The 22,431-nt window shown below is 31.5% G+C and overlaps 1 protein-coding gene across 1 annotated transcript; it reads left to right on the top strand.

The window, feature by feature from the left end:
- Window positions 1-21,140: 21,140 nt before the first annotated feature.
- Window positions 21,141-21,897, top strand: LOC132926611 (uncharacterized). Its single transcript, XM_060990983.1, has 2 exons — window positions 21,141-21,387; window positions 21,456-21,897. Exons 1-2 carry the CDS (start codon window positions 21,141-21,143, stop codon window positions 21,776-21,778), a joined length of 570 nt encoding a protein of 189 aa, XP_060846966.1. The 3' UTR covers window positions 21,779-21,897.
- The last annotated feature ends 534 nt before the right edge of the window (window positions 21,898-22,431 follow it).

Raw genomic sequence — 22,431 nt, 5'->3', positions numbered from 1 at the left:
GGCGGGGGCGGGGGGGGCTGCGGTGGTGGTGGTGCGCGGGGCGGTCGGTCTGTCGGAGGCGTGATAGTGCCGTGCGACGGCTGCGGCGGCGGCCGTTGAGAGGGGAGGGGGCAAGGGGGTTAGACTTACAGCGGTCGGACGGGGTGGCGTGATGTGGTAAGGTCGAGGGGGCGTGCGCGCTTACGGCCCGAAAGTTTTGGTGCTTTCCCGCGGTGCATAACACACACACACACACACACACACATACGCGAGCGCGCGCGCGCGCGCGCACACACACAAAACACACGCAAAAATATATTGTATACATACACGGCCCGCGGCAGCGGCGCAACTACGACGGTGGCGCCAAAATATAATATATTTTCGTGAAAAACGGCGAGCCGCTTAGGTGCTGGCGGGTCGAACGCATCCGGCGAGTGCGCGTGCGTGCCGTGTCGAATATGGCGATTGGCCGGGCGGGGTGCCGAGTCCGGAGGGGCGGAGTGGAGGGGGGAGGTAACGCGCGGCGGCGGGCGAGAGGACGAGAGAGAAAGTGAAACAAAATAAACGAAAAAAACTCCCACGACGAAATGAAAATATAAAATTGCGCTTCGCTTCGCGTGCGCTAAACGTTTTCAGCGCTGAACTTTGGCGTGTGCTGCAGCTGAGTCTGCGACCGATCGAACGCATCTGGTGGGATGTGTGAGTGTATGGCGTTATTACGACGGCCGATGTCAGATGTTTGCGTCACAGATACATACGTATAATATGTATTTGAGAACGGATCATCATAATAAAACGAACGCCAGAGAATAAGAGACTAATAGAATAATATAGCGATTGCGACAACGGAAATATAATATAGAAAAATAATGACATTATATATAAATATGCTATAAATTACACGGACATCGCGACATCGATCGCTTTCCGGTCTCTGCAGCTGTACGGTCAAATATTATTGACTAAACCTACTTTTAGACGAAAGAAACGATTACCCGGTCGGACAGGTAATTGAATTCAGGCAGTTCAATAATTATTCTCCCGGTAGAATAGGTATACTTAAGTAATACTTACTTTCTGCGCTCCCTTTACGCGGTTATATATAAAATATTTTAAAAACATATACTATTATATATATTGTTGTACGAGATAATAGTATTATTATAATTTTTGAACGTTTAGTAATGAAAAATTATTTCAATTACTCGTTTCATGAACTTAGCAATATTATAATTAAAAAAAAAAAAAAATTAGTTTTTAACAATATTAAAATCAATGTAATATTCATCGTATAATAAAGCTCTAACGGTTTATAAGAATATGAGAATAAAATTTTTTAATTAATGAAACTAAATTGTAATCAACGTTTTTTATGTACATGAAGAAATTAACATTTTAACTAAAAGAGCAGATTTTCGAAAGCTGACGTTATTGACTTATAGTGTCTTATACACGTGCAGTTCTATAAATACTAAAACACTAAAACATTTTCATGAACGAACGAAAGTTTTAAACAGTTCTTTATCTACTTACATCCAAATTAACTAATGATGATATATACAAGCGCAATATATATATACGAGTAGATAGATAGTCAATATTTAAATTTTCGTAAATTTGTACATTTTTGTTTATTACACTGCAGTCCGTTACATATCTATAATATATATATATTTATCAGAACAATTATGGTTTATTCGATGATAAATGTAATAAATAGAAGAAAAAAATTAAAGCAAAATACATAATTCCTATCGCCAATCATTCCAATTATTTAAAAAGCCTGCAGGATAACATGTAGGTCAAGTCAACATATTATCGTAGATATAAAACATACACAGCGCATATATAATAACTGTATTGCTACAGTTTTATTTTTGCGATATATTTCATTTTTTTTTCTGGCAGAGGTAATAGAAAATAAAATATTCATTGCAAAATTTCCGCTCTATATTGTTTCATCCGAATTGAATTATCCATCTGTCCAATAATGACATATCCACATATATACATCACAATATATACATACACATAGTCATATAATAATATGACGTATTGATATTATTTTGGCAGAGGTTCGAGTCAATTCCGTTCTCAGACCTGCAACGCCCACGTCTATTCCCACGTAAAACTATCGAATTTACTCCGCTCCGCCGTCGTGCCGAAAAGTGGTGCAGCTCCGTCTCTGCCGCTGCGTTATCTTTTTTTTTTTTATGTATATAAGCTTTACAATATATAATACAATTGTTGTCTATATTAAAATTATACACAGTAGTAGTTACATGTGAATATAATATGATATAATATATATCATTAAATAATAATAATATATAATTATTAATTATATAGGTTACGCCCCCCGCCCCTCTCGCTGTCGTCAGAACCGAGACTGCAATCAAATCGTCGTCGACACTTAAAAATTATTTATATCGCCCGCGATTTGTGTATATATACATCCTAAAATAGTTCAATGTACGTACCTTACTTACGATAATTTCGTAAAATATCACAGAATTATATTCACATCTCCCAAGTCGTGAGAATGACACTCATTTGTGGTGCGGAAAATATGAAGACACGCCATCCATCGCACCGGCATCAGTCGCGTTCGAAAACATTTTAATAATTAATATTATAATATATTCATGTATACTATTGATGAGTGTTAGTCGCAGCCCGCAGTGACGTTTTGGTTTTACGGCAATGGTTGATCCAACCGGTAAAATTCCATTTACAATAAAATCATTTTTCAAGCTCTAAGACAAAATAAATCTATACTACTTCAACTAAGTATGTGTTATGGGCAAGTGTGCCGTATACCATTATATATTAATTTAGGGCTCGGAAATTGATGCATTTTGCATTTAAACGATGCTCTGGCCACAAATATGTTTCATTTGTATGTGAATCTGAACAACTAATTTTTATTTTACATTTTTTTGCATTTTTTTGTGTTAATTACTTTTTAAGTCATTTTTTGACATTTTTAGGTCATTTCCCCGCATTATTAGTCATTTTTACTGATTTCACATTAGTTCACTTCTTATTGTTTCTTGTCGACCATTATGCCGATAACTTACTTAAAACATATACTATATTTGTAATTTTTTTTTCAATTCCTAAGGACTTTTTTTTGTCATTTGTCTATGTCATATTTTGAGTAATTTGTAAGCTTTGATAAAGGTATATAGAATTTTATAGAAAAATAGAATACAATTTAATAAAAATATATCTTTATTAATAATTTTTTTAGGTCATTTTTTAATGTTTTTAACGTCATCAACTTCCGAGCCCTATATATATTATATTGTCATTGCGAAGTTTAGGCCATCGTTTTGGTGATACGCACGCCACGTGACCCAGACTAACCGCGGAATAAATGTCATTACCTATTATATAAAACAGCGGAAAACGGTAAGACTCGATCCGCGACAGCCATATACTCTCCCGTTAAGATTTTTATTTAAAAACAAAACAAAACCGTTTAAAAATATGACATCGTACAAATCGTTTGCCAGGGAACAAATGACGTGATATTATAATGCGTGATGTATGTATCATACATGGCAATAAATTACGACGGCGCCGAATCTATGACCCCGTCACCGTCATCATCACACCCCGAGCGCGGGGCAATACAGTTATTCCGATTCACTTGCACCCCCCCCCCCACCCCCTCTCGCCCCGCCGACGATCACGGTCCTTAGTCTTATATCGGATTTGCACATTAGCGCTGCTTTATATTATTATATCATTATATTTTATATTATACGTATATTATACTACCGCGCCGGCCCCCTTTCTGTATAACGTCGTCGGTTGTCGCGGACGGCGCGAGCACGACGGATGATGAAATTATCCGGCTCGTCGGTTGTTTGTAAATACTTTCGTTTGCCGGCGCTAAGCACATTATACTTTATATATCTCCTGTATATATATATATACATATATATCGAACATCGTCATCCGCGCGCTCCGTTCCGTGTGAAAAGTTTTATATAATATTATTATTATATACTGCAGTTCGTCTGTTTGTTTATTATTTTCGTTATTTTTTGTTGTTGTTGTTGTTGTTGTTTTTTTTTGGTTTTCGCACCGTTAATCCGTCGATTATACGCACGACGGTTATATATAAAAAAAAAAAAAATGTATAAATTATATTAATATATATAGCTGATAGCATATTATAAAATATATCGACTAAAATTCGCGTCTTGCATCGATGCACTTTGCGATTCCGGCGCAACGTTGTACATAATGCGCGTTAATAATACGCCGAAATCGACCGCGAGACTTTTGCAAATCGCGCTATAGGTATATACGCAATAAACACTGCGCCATTAGCGTATATAATATACGGCTAACCGATCTCGGCACCCCCATCAACTACATTACGATGGACTACGAAAATAGCGATCGACATTTACGAATAACAATAATAATATTATCTCAAGATTAGTAGTATTTATTTTTTGGATATTAAAATGCGCTCGCGACATACGAGCTTTATCTGTATTTAAATATATTCATACACTATAATACCCTACGCCAGGGGTTTTCTAACCTTTTTTTTTTTTTTAAAAAAGCAGGCTAATGCGTGACATTGTGGCCAAAATTGTTTGGGGGAGGTGCAGAGAGATGAAATAAATGAGAAGGATTTATAATTACCTACCAATTTATTATTATTATACTTTACCATACTTTTACAAAAAAAAAAAAACATTTCATCATATAATTTTGAAATAATTTATATAGTTAGGATCCCGAAGTCCGAGATCAAATAATCACATAGTTTAATGGGATGATTTAAAAGGCTTGGTTTTTAAGTTGTAATAAACCTCCTGCCCTATACGATAACTACATTTTATAGCGCGCAGCTTTGAACGAACAAGTGGATTGATCGATTCCGAGAAAAACAAAACTATTGATTTTGAACATTTGCTGTGGACGTGGCTTTTTTTTTGTAGTTTCTCCTTTATCTGCAGTACGCTGAGCCTTAAAAAAGGGACATTTTTAGCCATGTATAATGACCACGCATTGTCCGTATTTAATAAAAAAAATTGGCTTTCGATATTTATTAGATTTGCAATGGAATGGGGAACAAATGGTTATCTATTTTATAGGAATATACAATATTGTACAAACGTTTCATGAAGCAACTTTTTAGATAAATAATTTTATTACACGGTGTAAGTATTTTATAACACTACGTTACAATATTATATTATATTATATATACATTATAACTTTTATATATATAATGTAAATTATAACTAATATAAATATTCGAATGAAGCCCATTCTTATATATGGAATATTTAAAAAAGTGTTTATCATATTTTATATAAGTACTTACACGTGAGTTCATTCGGATTACATTTAAATTACATATTTTATACTCAGAGGAAAATTAATTGGCCAAAATGTTTGTACGTTTGAGTTAGTATATTTTGAATTATTTTTTTGCTTATTCTTATTTAGTTTTATAACATATACGTATTACTCCGTGAAATTTCAGTGTGCTTTAATGATGCGTATTCGTTTACTTCACTGTTTGATTTAAATGTTACAGTTATTGTCTATTGATATTCGGATAGTATGAATTAGGATAAATGATATGATAATAACTTATAGAGAAAAAATTAGGTAAGGTTATTGAGAAGTTATTGTGTTGCAATAATAGTATAATACTAATACACATAGGTATTCGTAATTATTAAACTTATATTGACTCAGTCAGAAGCACGCAATTACTACGTCTTGTGATATTCAAATTGTTGAATCAATTGTATCTATATTAAATAATTATTTTATAAATAAGTTTTGAATTTTTGTATACCTACCGGCTACCATGTATAATACGATTAATTAATATAGTGGAATTAGTAAGCTTTATGCATAGTTTTATAATGGTTTTATATCTTTACCATAATTTTTGAAGGCAACCACAGTTCTGACATTGTCGTACGAAGATTATCATTTATCATTATAAGATGTCTCACCAAACAAAAGTTATTTAGACGGTTACGCAAAGTATAATTGTGTATATCGTTCATGAATTTATAAGTTAAAAAAACTAATAAGCTGTCTGTTCTGCAAGGGCGTATATTAATTAAACGATTTATAACACAACAAGAGAAAAATTTTAAGACAAAATCTTTGCAGGATAATAATGAAAGGATGGTAATTTTAATAAGGTTTTCTTAATTTATATAGTGTGTTTAAATACTTGGTCCTGATCGCTATTTGATTACGTACAACAAAATACATTTTGTCATACAAATAAGTATTAATCATATTAATAATAGGTAACTCACTAACTCTGTGGTTTCTAATCGGATTATCAAAGTTTCATTATAAACATATATAACAACAACGAGCCAGGTAAAATGGAAGTATAATATTATAATACATTTAACACATTTCCACTAAAAATAAATTTTATTAATTCGCCACTTTGTTGCTATCTATTTATAATAAATCAAATTATTTGTTCGCTCTATGATTTAAATTCCAAAATATTATATATGCGAGTAAAATGTTAATTCAAAAACTAAGCAAAAGTATGAATGGCAAAGTAATAAAATATTTGGGTTCTCTTATCGAAATTGTGTCTCGATTATGAACAAAGTCTAAGGGAAAAGGGGGAGGGTAAAATATATCAAATAAAACTGTCCTAAAACGATACCTCAATATAAAGTTTATGATCAAAATATATTGTACACGTTGAGTCCCAATAAGAAAGATATATTGGTAAACATAAAAGTAATTAAATAAAAGCCGAGTCAGTATATATTATTCCGAACCATTTATTATGATCATTTTTTTTTAAAATTTGTCTAATTAATTTCAAACAATTGTCCGTAATATGCATCGACCTTATACTCATAAGGCAATACGGTACATACAATACAACATAATAATATAATAATGATACTGAATATTGTGATGGGGCGCGCAGGTGGCCTTATTATACATCGTAATATTTTATTTTATTTTTGTTTGATCGTTTCTAAAGTTCAACATTGTGATGTTTATCAATTACCGGTATGAAATTTCGTACAACGAATTAGCATCATTGTCGAAACAAATTATTTGAGAATATTATATACAATACAAAATATATATAAATCCAATATTATATATTATACATTTATAACAATACGATTAGTAATATATATTGGTTGTGTTATTATTGTTATTAATACCAAATGTATTGTCATAATTGATAAGTAATCTGTTTTTATTTATTTTATAATTGTTATTGTTAATCCCACAGCAGTATATCATTGATTTTTCTGTCTAATATATACAGAATAATGTACAATAATTGTTACGTTTCGTACAAAATATAATCTATTAAACTATATTTTAATTTATAATGTATATAACTATAAATTTCATTATTAAAACCGATTCAGTGGGTCTTCCACATAGCTCATGATTATACCACATCAATATATTGAGATAATATCAACCAATAAACCGTATATGACGGGTATGCCTGCTACCTCCTTTCTCCGACGTCTTTTTGTGTAAAGAATTCAAGTATATGTATATAGTCGAAATTTCGAAAAGCCTATTTGCAATAATAATAACATTTGTATATATGATGTATATTATAGTATATATACATATAGGTGGCCGTGTATTAAAATTATAGGGCTCTTATAAAATAAAAACCAGCGGCAGCGGCCAGTGATGCGCGCCGTTAATTGTCTATATTTCACTAACGAAACAATTAATAATCGTCTTGGGGAGTAAAATTTTGCAGTGTTCAAACTTCAAACACACTTTTCGCTGTGTGTAATCGGCGTGTGTTCGATCAAATACAATTTTATTTGTTATGGACGAGCGATTGAATACGCACACGAAACGTTTTAAGCGTGGGCCTTTGATTACATATAATACAACGACACAGTTAACGTGCTTTTAAAACCGACGAAGATGCTTTAGATAAATTAAAAATACATTATTTTAATGATGGAAAAAATGATTCTGCTTTAAAAATTTCCGGGGGGAGGGGGTCGAACCCCTAAAACCCCGCTGTATACGGGCTTGCCTATAATACATTGTGTAGTAGATCAAAGCTGCAGGTGCGCCGCACAGTCGTTAGCAGTTTATGCATCTCCGACGGTCGCGCGATACGGTTATACAATTCGCGTATTGGCGTAGGTGCACACATATCGTCGCAGCAGTCGTCATCGCATATATTGTTATCGAGTATATTGTTGTTGTTGTTGCAGAACTGTGCCAACAACGACGACGGACGGGGTCGTTCCGCGTTTGACCGTATGTACATTAAAACGGAAGCGTGGGCGCACAAAACATTATGATTACTATTAACGTCGAGATGGCTTTTATTTTCGTCGCAGCCCTCTCTGCTCGTCGTCGTCGCTGCGCAGCGCAGTAACAGATTATCCGATTACGGTGCATATAATATTATATGATATTATGCTCGGCGGCGTATACGTATTGTACTTTATACACTGTATATATGTACTATACACAAAGAGTGCAGTGTGTAACGTGTACGCGTATAATTATATAATGCCGCGTATACGAGGGCGGCGCGAATCTCGTCCCCGTCGTCCCTGTCCCTGTCGTCGTCATCGTCGTAGCTATAATAATATAATATAATAAACAGGTATATAGGTGCACTCCAACTGCAGTCGTCGCCGTCGTCGTTATCGGCGCAATGCAATCTTCTGGAGCGCGCGCGGGGGCAATTAGACCGGAAATGAACGAAACGTTATCGACATCGGTACACAATTACACCGGGGTTCCGGTGTGTGTGTGTGTGTGTGTGTGTGTATTATATACATAAACGACGACTAAAAAACTCACGGCCGTGCGCCGGTACCGTATTGCTATACTAATACTATCTACAATATAATAATATACTTACCGAGTGCCGAGTGCCGCCGCAGCTTCCTGTACCTGCAGCACTTCGAAGCGTTCGTCATTATAATATTATCGCCTTGTGTACGTTATTATGATGTGTATGCGCCCGTTTTGAGGCACGTGCGCCGGCGCGAGGGGCGGTCGGTCCGCAATTGCGGATAATAAACGACTCGATCTCCCTCTTTTCTACATATAGGTACACTATATATGACTAGATATGTGTATTTGAATAGGATGAGGTAATCATTAAAATCGAGTGATGGCGAATCAGCCGCCAATTTACAATACACGGACTAACCTATGCAAGCGAATGTGTGTGTGTGTATTACATTGTATTATTATCATCATCGTCGTGACCCGTGTGCGCGATAACAACAATAAATAATAATGCATCATGTGCAGCGCGCGAACGATTAAAATGTTTTACGGACGGCGGCGATGGCGTTTACATCACTTAACGACTTAACGTCTGTATATATATATATACCTATACCGTTCCGACCGTGCGTGTCACGTGTGCACATAATATCGTAGTAAATAATAATATACATATATTTATATATCTTTTAACTTTTCATCATCGCGTTTGACGTAGTACATCATATATATATATATATATATATCTATTATATAATACCTACTCTTATTATATCATTAAACTACCCCTCGTGCGCGGGGCTATTATTTGCCGAGCTAATGAGCCGGCCTTGAACGATTTTTCAGGGTTTGAATAAAACTTACGTCGATGACGATAATAATGCCGACGGCGAACGCTTATCCCCGGCTGTATATATATACGGTGGCCGAAACGTGCCGGAATTAGCTCCGCCTGTCTATATACACGTATAATGTATATATACATATATAGCGTATACGAAACGTACGTCCTGCACAATATACACTCGATGAACAGCGCCGAACGAGCTTTTCGAAAACCACTGTATATAACAATCCAATTTATAGTTTTGCCGAACCGTGATTGCGAACGAAAATTCAAAATAGTCTTCCGCAGGCGAAACACATAAATTACCTTCTATGAAACGGTACCTATATATATATATATTATATATAGGTACGATGTACAACTGTACTTACTATACTTTGTACGGTTGTGTATTACTATTTGTTAAAGTTTACCGGAAACGAGGATTTGGTTTTGCTCGTAATAAACATGAAATAGTTGTTCTCCGTACTCGTATATTGTTTATAGTCAAAACTGTAGTACGTAAATGGTATATATCATAATATATTATTACAATAACTGTGAACGAAAACGAATCCTTCGTAGAAAGTACAAACTTCGTTATCAATAGTCATCGTGTATAGTATGGAATGACAAAACGATAAAACGTGGAATCGTTATTCAGAAACGTTGACACATTATTATTTCTAAATACAATAAGAACAGTATTTTATAAACCGTCGCATATATAGTCGTTACGTATTGTTTAGAAACTTTGTATAGAAAGTTTCTTACAAGTTTTCTTCTTAATTTCAGCATAACATTTCTCTGCAATAGACAATAAAGAGATTTCATCCGCTTTGTAAATGTATTTAAGAATAAGTCTTTCAAAGTGTAGAATACATTTTTATGTTATATCGCCAGCCAACTGAGAATGTATATTTTACTTAATGGTGATTATTATTATAGTTATAATTATTTGTTAGTTCTTTTAGTTTTGCCTGTCATCATTTTTCGACTTAAAGTCGTCTTGTAAGAGTTGTATTCTTGTATTTTATACACCGATATAGAGATAACTGATAAGTAACTTATATATATATCAATTTGTATTTAAAATTTATAATGTAAAACAGGTTTTTTTTTTTAAATTATTTCGAATTTAACAATATGTCAATATATAAAACGTTTGAACTCTTTTCTTTACAAATGTTAAGGTAGATGAGAGCTATCCACACCGTCCACCATAAATTCACGTGTGCTTTCGGGATCTGGTTTTATATTTTTAACATGTTATGTTTCTGGTTTCTGTAGATTTATACATTTCAAAGGTAACAGCAATTGCATCTATTAATCAAATCGTAATCAATCGTTGAATAAAAGGTAATTCGTTTTTGAATTATAAATGCATATTATAAATGAGTAGGTACACGCGAATTTATAGGTGTAATCTCGGAAGGGTACAAGAGGTAAATGGTCACCGAAATTAAATAGTGATAGACTGATAGCTAAGGTGTTGTTGGCCTATCCTCTCGTTTTTGGTTATAATAATGTATTGTATATTAAAATATATTTTTTTTCAAATGCATTATGTTTGAATTTTATTTTTCTCTGTATATTAATTATGTTTTACATACTATAATAATAAATTAGCCATTAAAATATTTATATATTATATAGGTTACCAGCATTTAAAATAATAATATGATGGATATTACCTATAGTACCTGTAAACCTGAGATATTTTCTAATTTTTCTAACTTACCAAAACTTCTAGGTAATATTGACATATATAATTATAGATTTATTGTAAGTAATTTTGGGGTTAAAAGGGCGGCACCTTTATTTTTGAAATTATAAATACATACTTCGGTTGTTGAGATTAATTGTTTTATGTTTTTGTTTCTTTGTTGTTTAGGGACTATTTTTTGCCTATACTGTTTCGCCGTTTAACTTGATTGCGAACATTTAAATTTTTTTCTATTCATGTCTTGCTGCTGGAACATTTTTTTAGTCTGGCTGCCTGCTGGCGATTAAAAATTTCTTTCCCAAAAAGCATAAAAATGAAATACAACTTAATCGAATGTGGTGTCAACTTAAACAAGTTCAACTTGAACATAATATAATTTTAGTATTTTTTAATGTCGAATGTTTATAAAAATAAAACCTACGAAAACGCATCACAGAAATTTATTATAGTAGTTATTTCATAAAACCATAGCCGGCCTTAAGGTGAATCGAGGTCTAAAGCAATTTGTTTTAGGCGATACTTCAGAATATAATTTTTTATCGCGTGATGCCCAAAGTGTCATTCAAATGCCACGAGGCCGCGCGATATAAGAACATCTATTCGCATTTCCATTCTTCCGATATTATATTTTAATTTATAATATCGTCTTTAATGGACACCTTTAAGTAGCGGGAATCTCTGAATAGTGTACATAGTTTCAGCGACCGAGAGTGTCCGGTATTTAGAGGTTTCACTGTATTGGTTATTATCTATCTGGCTATATGTTAACTTTTTATATATGTATATAGGTACTGAAGAAATTACATCAGTTGAAGGGGAAAGCGGATATATATATAGTGACCTGAATTGAAAGGTCGTAAATCCTTAGATATATTTGTAATTTATATTGGTTTTTACGAAATTTTTTTAGTTGACATCTCGCATGATTAGATGTGATGGTCGCAATCATTTTAACGCGATTCGTTCGGCGCAAGACAATTATTTGACGAATACGAAATTTTGACGTACGTAAATTTGGTTAGAATTTTTTTTAACTGGTATTATTATTTATTACGTTTATCTTAATAATTGTTATTCGCGTCACTAAATTAGGCTTATCGAGAATATCATATAGCATAGGAACTTAAGAGGAATATTTGACGCACTTCGAAATTAGATATATTAAATTTTCCTTAGGACTACCTATGCTTTTATGGGACAAAAAGTATGATTAAAAATGTTTTTTCACCATACCTATAAAAATATAAATATAAATCATTGAAATTTTATAAAATATTATATTATATATAATAAACAATACAATATGTTGTATCGGTAATACAGATGATATCTGACTTTTGTTAATAATACATATTACATATTATATTCAGGTATAATGGTCGATGCGTATGTTTACTGTAGTTATTATTATTTTTTAAATTTTGGTTATTATACGTATTTGAACGTTATTATGTAAACGAATTATATGTTTTTCGTATATCAATGGTAGTTTTGAGGGGAAGAAGTGGGTTTTCCTTGGGACTTGACGAATTCTATAATTTAATACGATAGTTTATGGACATTTTTAACAGTACTGAAATATTATACAATTCTTAAACATAACGAAAATAAAACTCTAGTAGATATATAGGCATATAGCCGATATTATAGACTTCGGCAAGAGAATTGAAATAATTTTTTTTTCACATATTTTGTTTTCGTGCGTTATAGCACTTATTAAATTCCTTGACGCTTTCTCAACACCACTATTATTATACTGTTGCGTACTTAGTGAGAAAGCAACTGTCGTGAGATAACGTTCCGTCGATCCGACGTGAGCACAATAATGTGTAATAATACAGTGGCGGTCTGTTTATACGGGCCGCCGAACGCGCATTTCGAGGGTCGCTCGAAAAATGTGTAACGCCCGAAAACCACTCAAGACCCGCGACCGCAATACATATCATCTGATATCAAGTGTGTAAGACTATACATATAACGTCGCAGTAATGTGTGAGTGTACATGGTTAAGTGTTCACCACCACGCGACCGCCGGTTTTCTCAGTCTTTTTTACCGTATATCCAGACTCCTTTTGTGGCGGGACAAAAAAAAAAATTAAATAATAAAAATAACAATAAAAAGACCCTTTTAACATATTGTTATTATTATCATTATTATACAATAGCCACCGCTGAAACGACGACGAGTGTTTAATATATACGCACAAGAGATAGGTACATCACAAGGCTGCAAATTCACATTTACGAACGGTGTGATTATTCATAATTTTTTATAATATAATATTATACATATGTGTGTATTTATAATATAATGTAAAGGCATCTCGACAACGTGTATACGCTTCGTGTCGTATTATATGAAATAATATCGTCCGTGACCGTATTGCAAAACGTTTCGATCGTTTCGCATCTTCATGATAGTATTATAATTATTATTACAACCATGTAGTGCTGTGTGCATTATAATATTATATATTTTATTGTCAGAGGTCTTATCTATGTGTGAAACAATCGGACCATTTTCAGATGTTAATAATTCAATCTTTTATAAAAAAATATATCAAAATATATAGATAATTCGAGTAAATAATTCAATGTAATAAGCTAACCCCATCTATTTGATGTTTACAATATTTTGTACTTTTGTACATCAAGTACGTTTGAGAAGCACAATAAAAAATACTGTGACATAAACAAAAATATACGGTTTTTATTAAAATTCTTAAATATTAAAATCATATTATTATATCAATCATCATAATTATATTTAATTGCACAAAAAACGTATTATTATTTAAATTTGATTTTTGTAATTAACAGACATTTTTACATTTGTAAATACCCTCCGTAGGAATATTTTTACCTGGCCGACAGACTGACCATAGTGGTATACGGTACAAATTGTTGGACGTGTACTTACTGTATTTAGACTTAAAAAAACATTTTAGTTGAGTTTTGTTCCAGACTAAGAAAAAATTAATTTTCTCGGGATTACTGTTCGGTTTAATCCGGACCCCGAGTGGGCAAGAAAAAACCGAAACCTTGGAATTTTGTCGGCCATAGATATTACCGTGTGAAAAATATAATCGAAATCAATATCGAAAAACGATACACGATTCGAAAAATAAATAATCGTTAAAAGACTTCAGCACGCTCGCGTGACGCAGAGAGGGTTGTTGCGTAATTCTATTCGTCACGTTATAACGCGACATTTGCATGCGATCACCTACATACATGCAGGCTGTAATGTGTAGATACCTTTACGCGGTGTCGAGGAGACGACACTGGAGCGCAAAGGTCAACGAAAGGTCGATCTCGATGAATCGCAAGTATATTATATTAATATATATTATTTTTAACATTTAATAGAAATATATTATAACAGCTTACAATATGCACATGAGCGTGACAGGTGAGTTACGCTGGCATCCGCAGGTTGGAATAAATACTCAAAACCGGTACAAAAATTTGTAATATAATTTGTACGAATTTGTAATCGTATTTTGGAAATTTGTACACCCCCCCAAATGGGGGAAAAACACTTTTTCATCTCGGATGCCAGCGTAACGTTACTCCAGCATCCGCATTCATGATTTTTATCTTAGACACTCAAAACCGGTACAAAAATTTGTAATATAATTTGTACGAATTTGTAATCGTATTTTGGAAATTTGTACACCCCCCCAAATGGGGGAAAAACACTTTTTCATCTCGGATGCCAGCGTAACGTTACTCCAGCATCCGCATTCATGATTTTTATCTTAGACACTCAAAACCGGTACAAAAATTTGTAATATAATTTGTACGAATTTGTAATCGTATTTTGGAAATTTGTACACCCCCCCAAATGGGGGAAAAACACTTTTTCATCTCGGATGCCAGCGTAACGTTACTCCAGCATCCGCATTCATGATTTTTATCTTAGACACTCAAAACCGGTACAAAAATTTGTAATATAATTTGTACGAATTTGTAATCGTATTTTGGAAATTTGTATTCCATTCTAACCTATAGATCTAGACAAAAACTGATTGTAATAATACGTTACCTATTTAAAAAATAGTAGAGGTACACCTTCCTAACATGTGCAAAATCAACATTTAACGTCGGGCGCCAGCGTGACGTTATTTCATCAACCGTAGAGCTGTAGTATATAATCATGATTTATTTCCAAATAATTTTAAATTATACAACAAATGTATTTGTATTTTTACATATTATTACGTACAATATTCCTTATTGATATACTTAGAGATAATTTAAGCAAATAAGCAATGCTGGTAGAGTTTCTTCATTTTTTAAGCTTGTTTAATTTTAATTAGTTTCTAAAGTAGTAACTCAGTTATATCATATTAATATAATTGTATTCTTTGTAATATTTTTATGTATAATTGTTAATCATAATATACTATTTTATTTTGTTTATTTAAAAAAATATAAATATGATAAATATCGTGCAGTTTTTATTTTAACTGTATGGTAATAGTTAAGTTTATGTTGTGGTTATTCACGTGCGACGTGCAGCAGATATTTTGTTGGTTTTTCCTAATTTTGACGGGCGTCATCGTAGCGACCATCTCTATTATTTATTGTTATATATATATAATATATAATATATATATATATATATAGACCATCCTCTATTGTTATAAATAGCTATTTTGGTCTATATAATATAAATTAAAAATAATTTTGTAATAATATGATTTCTGATGATTACCGATTAGTATTTTATACGATCATTTGTCGTTTGGATTTCTCCGTGATCAGATTTCCTGATTTCCGAGTTTTTATTTTGCTTAATTCAATTATTTATAATAATATTCAATTTCACCGTCGTTATAATGGTAAGTACCTATTATTAATCATCATAATATAATGTTATAATATATTATAATTACCTTGGGTGAAACTACGGGTAAATACTAGTAATACTGACTAACAATTTTTACATTTTATATATTTTAATAATTATTTAGGCATTATAAATAATATATTTAAATTTACATGTAAACGTATACCTACATCTGTACATTTTATATAATATAATATCAATATTATCATATAGTATATACTATATTTATATAGGTACAAATGAGGATTATAATATAATTATAATATTATAATATTATAATAAAAATATTAAAAAATAAAAAAATATAAATAAAAAATAAAAAATAAAAATATTATTATTTATTTTTTTTTTATTTTTATTAAAATATTATTATAATAATATTATTATATTATAATATTATTATATATACTAATATTTTATTATTATATAACGTACCTAATAAAATGATTTTTTTTTTTAAATAACTAATAGCATACCTATTTATTTAAAATGAATAACTTTATTTTTCGCATATAAAATTTGTGAAATTTTTCGTTTAAATGTTTCTTACCTACTACACGATTATTATACCGCTCGTACCTATTAGAAGTGTAAGAATATGTGGAATTTAAATAATTTCTTAAATTTAAAAATTGTACATACTACACAATATGAACATAATAATTAATAATAACATTGATCTATGCCTAGACTATCTTCTATTTCATATTTTAAAATATGTCGTTAGTGATATTAAATTAATAAATGTTTTATATGTGTAGGCAGGTAGAAAACCAAAAGTCGATCCATCTGTTGTTGATAAAGAAGTTTTAAAAAATAAAAATGAAATTTTCGATGGTAAAAGTAAGTAAAACAATTATTACCTATACTGTTAACAAATATTATTATAATGAAATCAACACAATAGAATTCCTAAAAGCAACTAAATTAATGAATTTACTTTAAGATAAAATATCAATATTGTAAATTATATATATATATGTATTATTTTTTATGTAACGCTAATGGCCTCAGCTGTCGAAGCGGAAATTAAAAAATTTCAAGATCAATAACAAAAAAAAAATATATATTATTATTTCTAACAAATATCTTGTAGAGTAAATACAATTTTTTCGAAGTAAAATACTTTGTATTTTTACGTTTCAATAAAATTGTGTATTATAAAAAGAATTACCAATCTTTTTGTTTTTTTTGAGTAAGGTAGTTATAATTAGGGTCAGATTTAGGGATTACTATATTAGGTAACTATATTTTTCTTACAATTTTAGTGATTAAAGTCTGTCAATTTTGATTTTGTGGGTATATATGGTTCTCTTAAGAAAAGTGTAAAATGTTCATAGGTAGTATATTTCAAACTAAATCTGACACCTTTGCCTAAATCAGACGAGTTTAAGATGGTTTTCTTTAAACGCTTTGTTAATAAATTAAACGTTTACGCCATCATTTGAAATTGGAATTATTTGAAACAAATCAAATATTTACTTGAACATATTGATGAACATTGTCGGTGCCTATTTGTTGTCAGTAAAATTATGTTTTAATCTAGATATTGCTGGTGTTAACGCAGAAGTGTGGCGAAGAATAGCGTCCAGTGTAAGTGAAGGGATTCAAGATGTTGTTACACCAGGATCAATACGTATTCGTGTTACTCGTAATGGTGGAAATATACTAAATATTCTTGGTATTTTACCTGCTAATAAAACAGATGTAAACTCCCCCCACACAGTAAAAAGTAAGTACATATATACATTTTATATACCTAGTTTACATAATAATTCGATTTAGCTTAGAATCATTATAAACTTTATTCTAATTATAATTTTTAGAACATTATGGTATTAACTCTACAACATATTATGATACATCTTCTTCTGATGAAAATAATTTAAATTCTAATAACTATGAAAAATGTATTTTTGATATAACATTTTCTGTCGATGAATGGAAATTAATTCAACCTCGTCAAACAGTGCATTGCGAAAAGAGAGGTTATAGAACTTATAATATACTTACTCCGTATGAATGGAGCAATGTGATCCAACAACACTTTTTTTTACATACAAGATTACCTTGTTGTCTTAAATTTCAAAAAAGGCCGGTGGTCAGCTTTTCTGGTATCGTTTTTCTTACCATACAAGGACAATGTTCAGAATGTAATTCATCATTTAACGGAAGGATAGATTCAGTACCAGCAGCAGATACTCGGTTAGTATAAACCTATTTCATATACTTGTCTTAATATAATATAAGTTATTATTTCATATTATATTTTACAACTATTATTAATAATTTAGAGTAGTTATGAAATGCGTATACAGTGGAAATTTTAATGGAGATCATTTTAAAAAACGGAGACTTATGGGTGCGGAAAAAGAACGTGCTTTAAACGCATTGCTGAGTCAGCGAATGGATCCGTCGATTTATACTCGAAATCAAGCAAATGTTTTAATGAAAGAAGGTAATTATGATATTATATAATATATTATTATAGTACCTACTATTGATATTTTTGGGCAGCATTTATTTAAATAAACATTATACTGTAGATTCTAAAAAATGTGTATAACGTGTACAATTCTTAACCTTATACCTTTGTAAATAAACTAATCCAATTTTAACAAAATTATTTTATTTTATTTTTCAATTTTAAAGGTGACAGTATCCCTGCTCAAATACCTAATGTCAATGCTTTAAGAGCTCTTAAGCACAGAGCAGCATCAGCAACTAGATTTTACAGTGATCCAATTAAAGCATTAGAATTAATGAAAGACAATAGTACATTTTCAACATCCATTCATGGTATTGGTCTAGATAAATTTTTTATTCATTTTTGGAGCCCGTTACAATTACAAATATATAAACAGTATTATAACCAAAATAGTACACCTACAATTTCATTTGATGCTACAGGTGGATGTTGCCGAAAAATTAAAAGAAATAAAACTGGTCCTATATTTTTGTATGAAGGTGTTATAAATTTAAATAATAAAAATTTTACTGCCTTTTCGATGCTATCAGAAGAACATGACAATTTGGCAATATTTATGTGGCTTAAAAGATGGTTAAAATGTAATGTCAAACCTCCAAAAGTAGTAATCAGTGACCAATCTTTAGCACTGATGTCTGGTCTAGTACAAGCATTTACTCAATACTCATCTCTTGACAGATATCTGAATGCATGTTTCTCTCTGGTGGTTAAAAACGAAGACATAGAAATACCTTTATGCTATATAAGAAACGATATAAATCATTTTATACATCTTGTGACTCAATGGGGCCCAATAAAAAATTCTATTTATCCTAGCACAAAACAAATTATTACTCGAACTATGGGACTACTCGTTCTCTGTACATCAATTAAAGATGCCGAAAAGATTTTAGAAGCATTATTCGATGTCATTTTAAGTAAATTTGATGGAAATATAGAGGGGATGAATACGTGGACACCTTGTTATAAAGCCAAGCGTTATTTACAATCATTAGTAACAACCAGTGTTATAGATTTAGTAGAATCTGATGAGTGTAATGAACCAGATCCAAACAATACAACTAGCAGCATTGATGAATATAATACTGATGATGAAAATACATCTAACACCAATACGACTTTCAAAGATTGGGCACAAAGTATTGCTGATAAATCTAGATCAAAAGTTAAAGATGTAAAGGGAATTTCCGATAATGCACAATATCTACTTGCACTCGAACCTATCCTTATAAGAACATTTAAATTATTTCCTTGTTGGTCCGATATAATGAGACAACATTTTGGATTTGGAGAAGAAACTGCGTCTAGTAGCAGGATTGAGAGTAATTTTAATCATATAAAAAATCGTGTGTTCAAAAATAGTCATTTGCCCCTGAGAGTAGATTCATTTGTAGAAGAACTGATTTTATATTATAGAGGCGATCATCTTTTATTACAAGGAGAAAACGATAATAAAACGATAAAGTCACTCGATCAACGCTCACGTAGTAATAATGATAATAACACATATTATGATAATCAAAATAATGTAAGCTTATCCCATTCAATTAATAATGATGACTTAATGGCTTATGAAGATGATTTCTTGATAATAAGCGATACTAATTTTATGAATCAAAATGATATCAGCTTATCTCACAGCCATACTGATAATGACTTGAACACATACTCGAATGACAATGAGCTCTACGATAATTTTAAGTCTAACGAGCATAGTGATGCTACTGCCAATTCTACTGATGATTCATCATTATCTTCATGTATTTCTATTGACGTAAACGAGCACCAAACAAATAATAAAAGTTCAATTTTTGATACTGATTTAAAAAATATTCAATGCCAACTTTGCAGAAATGGAGATATCCCAACAGGTCTTTACAAGTGTATACAGTGTAAAAAAGCTGTTCATTTATTTGGTTGCTCCATTAGAATTCCTAACACGGATGAAGGTTATGGAGAACCAAGAATTTGTCTCGATTGTGATAAAAAAAATTCAACTATAGCTGAAAATAAAGCAACAGAAAGTTGGAATAGAAAAAGAAAACTACAAAATTCACGATCTTCGCGTTCCTATCTTGTTCGACAACCAGGATTTGAATTATTAGACCTCAATAAAAAGGGAAATATAACTTCAATTATACTTTTGAAAAATGGGAATTCTCTACTTAGCAAACCAATTATGGTACCCGATCATGGAAAGTTAATTATAAGCAATACTTGTTCGGTTGATTCGATATTGTCACTCTTAGCAACATCAGCTGCAGACAGTGGGGTTTATCGAAAATATTTAAGCGACTTAAGTTCATCAAATTTGACTTCAAATATAGCATTGCAAATGATTACTGAAAAAAAAGTTAAACAAATTTATTATAATCGAGCATTACTTTTGCTACAATTTTTCGCAAATAAAGTTGAAACTTTAGTAGGTGGTCTTAAATCGATTGATACAACTGATACTGCTGCATCCATGGCAAATAAAATGATGAGTGAAATGCCTTCATTTATAAAAACTAGTAAATGTAACCACAATTTTTGTTCTGTACCTGTGTTAAAAGTCACATCTACACAGCTTTCATTAAATGTGTACGATGGTCGAATAAATATAGCAAATGATCTGCAAGAATATATAAAGGACTCTGAAGAAAATTGCTCTTTCTGTGGAAATAAAAGAAGTATAACAGTGGAATCTACAACACATATAATTATCGAATTGAACTCGATTCCTTCAGGTAAATATTATTAGCTTGAACCAAAAAAAATTTATAAATATTTTATGTAATAAAATGCTTTTATTTAGATCTAGAAGCATCAACTAGCACGGGAAATATTGAGAGTGTTCCACTTCATTTAATAAAACAAAACTACGCACGTCCAATTACATCTAAATTAGATGATTTGGAAAAATTTGTAAAAGTTGGAGATAAAATATTCAAATTAAGAGGAGTAGTAAGTTTTTATGGTGGAGACAGGAGAGGATTGCGAAATGCCATGGGACACTATACAGCATCTGCTTTCAGAGAAAACTGTAAATGGGAAACATATGATGACACAAAAATCAAAGTCCAAAACACACGCTTATCGAGTGAAAATGATGTAGAATTATTGTTTTTTACGGTTTAATTATCATTACTTTTACAGTTGTATTTAATTTACAGATTGGTTTTTTTTTGATTTATTAGTTTATTTAAAAGGTTTTTAAAAGCAGAGAAGCATATGTAAAATTTAATTCAAGTTTATAATTTTCAGTTCATTTAAAAGATTTTATAACCAAATAATCTAATACTATTTATTATTATCTTTTTTTTTATTATGAAAATGTTTACTGTTAATTTTAAGATTGATCTCTACTATTTTTTAAATAGGTAACGTATTATTACAATCAGTTTTTGTCTAGATCTATAGGTTAGAATGGAATACAAATTTCCAAAATACGATTACAAATTCGTACAAATTATATTACAAATTTTTGTACCGGTTTTGAGTGTCTAAGATAAAAATCATGAATGCGGATGCTGGAGTAACGTTACGCTGGCATCCGAGATGAAAAAGTGTTTTTCCCCCATTTGGGGGGGTGTACAAATTTCCAAAATACGATTACAAATTCGTACAAATTATATTACAAATTTTTGTACCGGTTTTGAGTGTCTAAGATAAAAATCATGAATGCGGATGCTGGAGTAACGTTACGCTGGCATCCGAGATGAAAAAGTGTTTTTCCCCCATTTGGGGGGGTGTACAAATTTCCAAAATACGATTACAAATTCGTACAAATT

This window comes from Rhopalosiphum padi, chromosome 3 (genome assembly GCF_020882245.1).
Source record: "Rhopalosiphum padi isolate XX-2018 chromosome 3, ASM2088224v1, whole genome shotgun sequence".
NCBI classification, from domain to species: Eukaryota; Metazoa; Arthropoda; class Insecta; order Hemiptera; family Aphididae; genus Rhopalosiphum; species Rhopalosiphum padi.
This window is presented reverse-complemented; position numbering and strand designations above follow the sequence as displayed.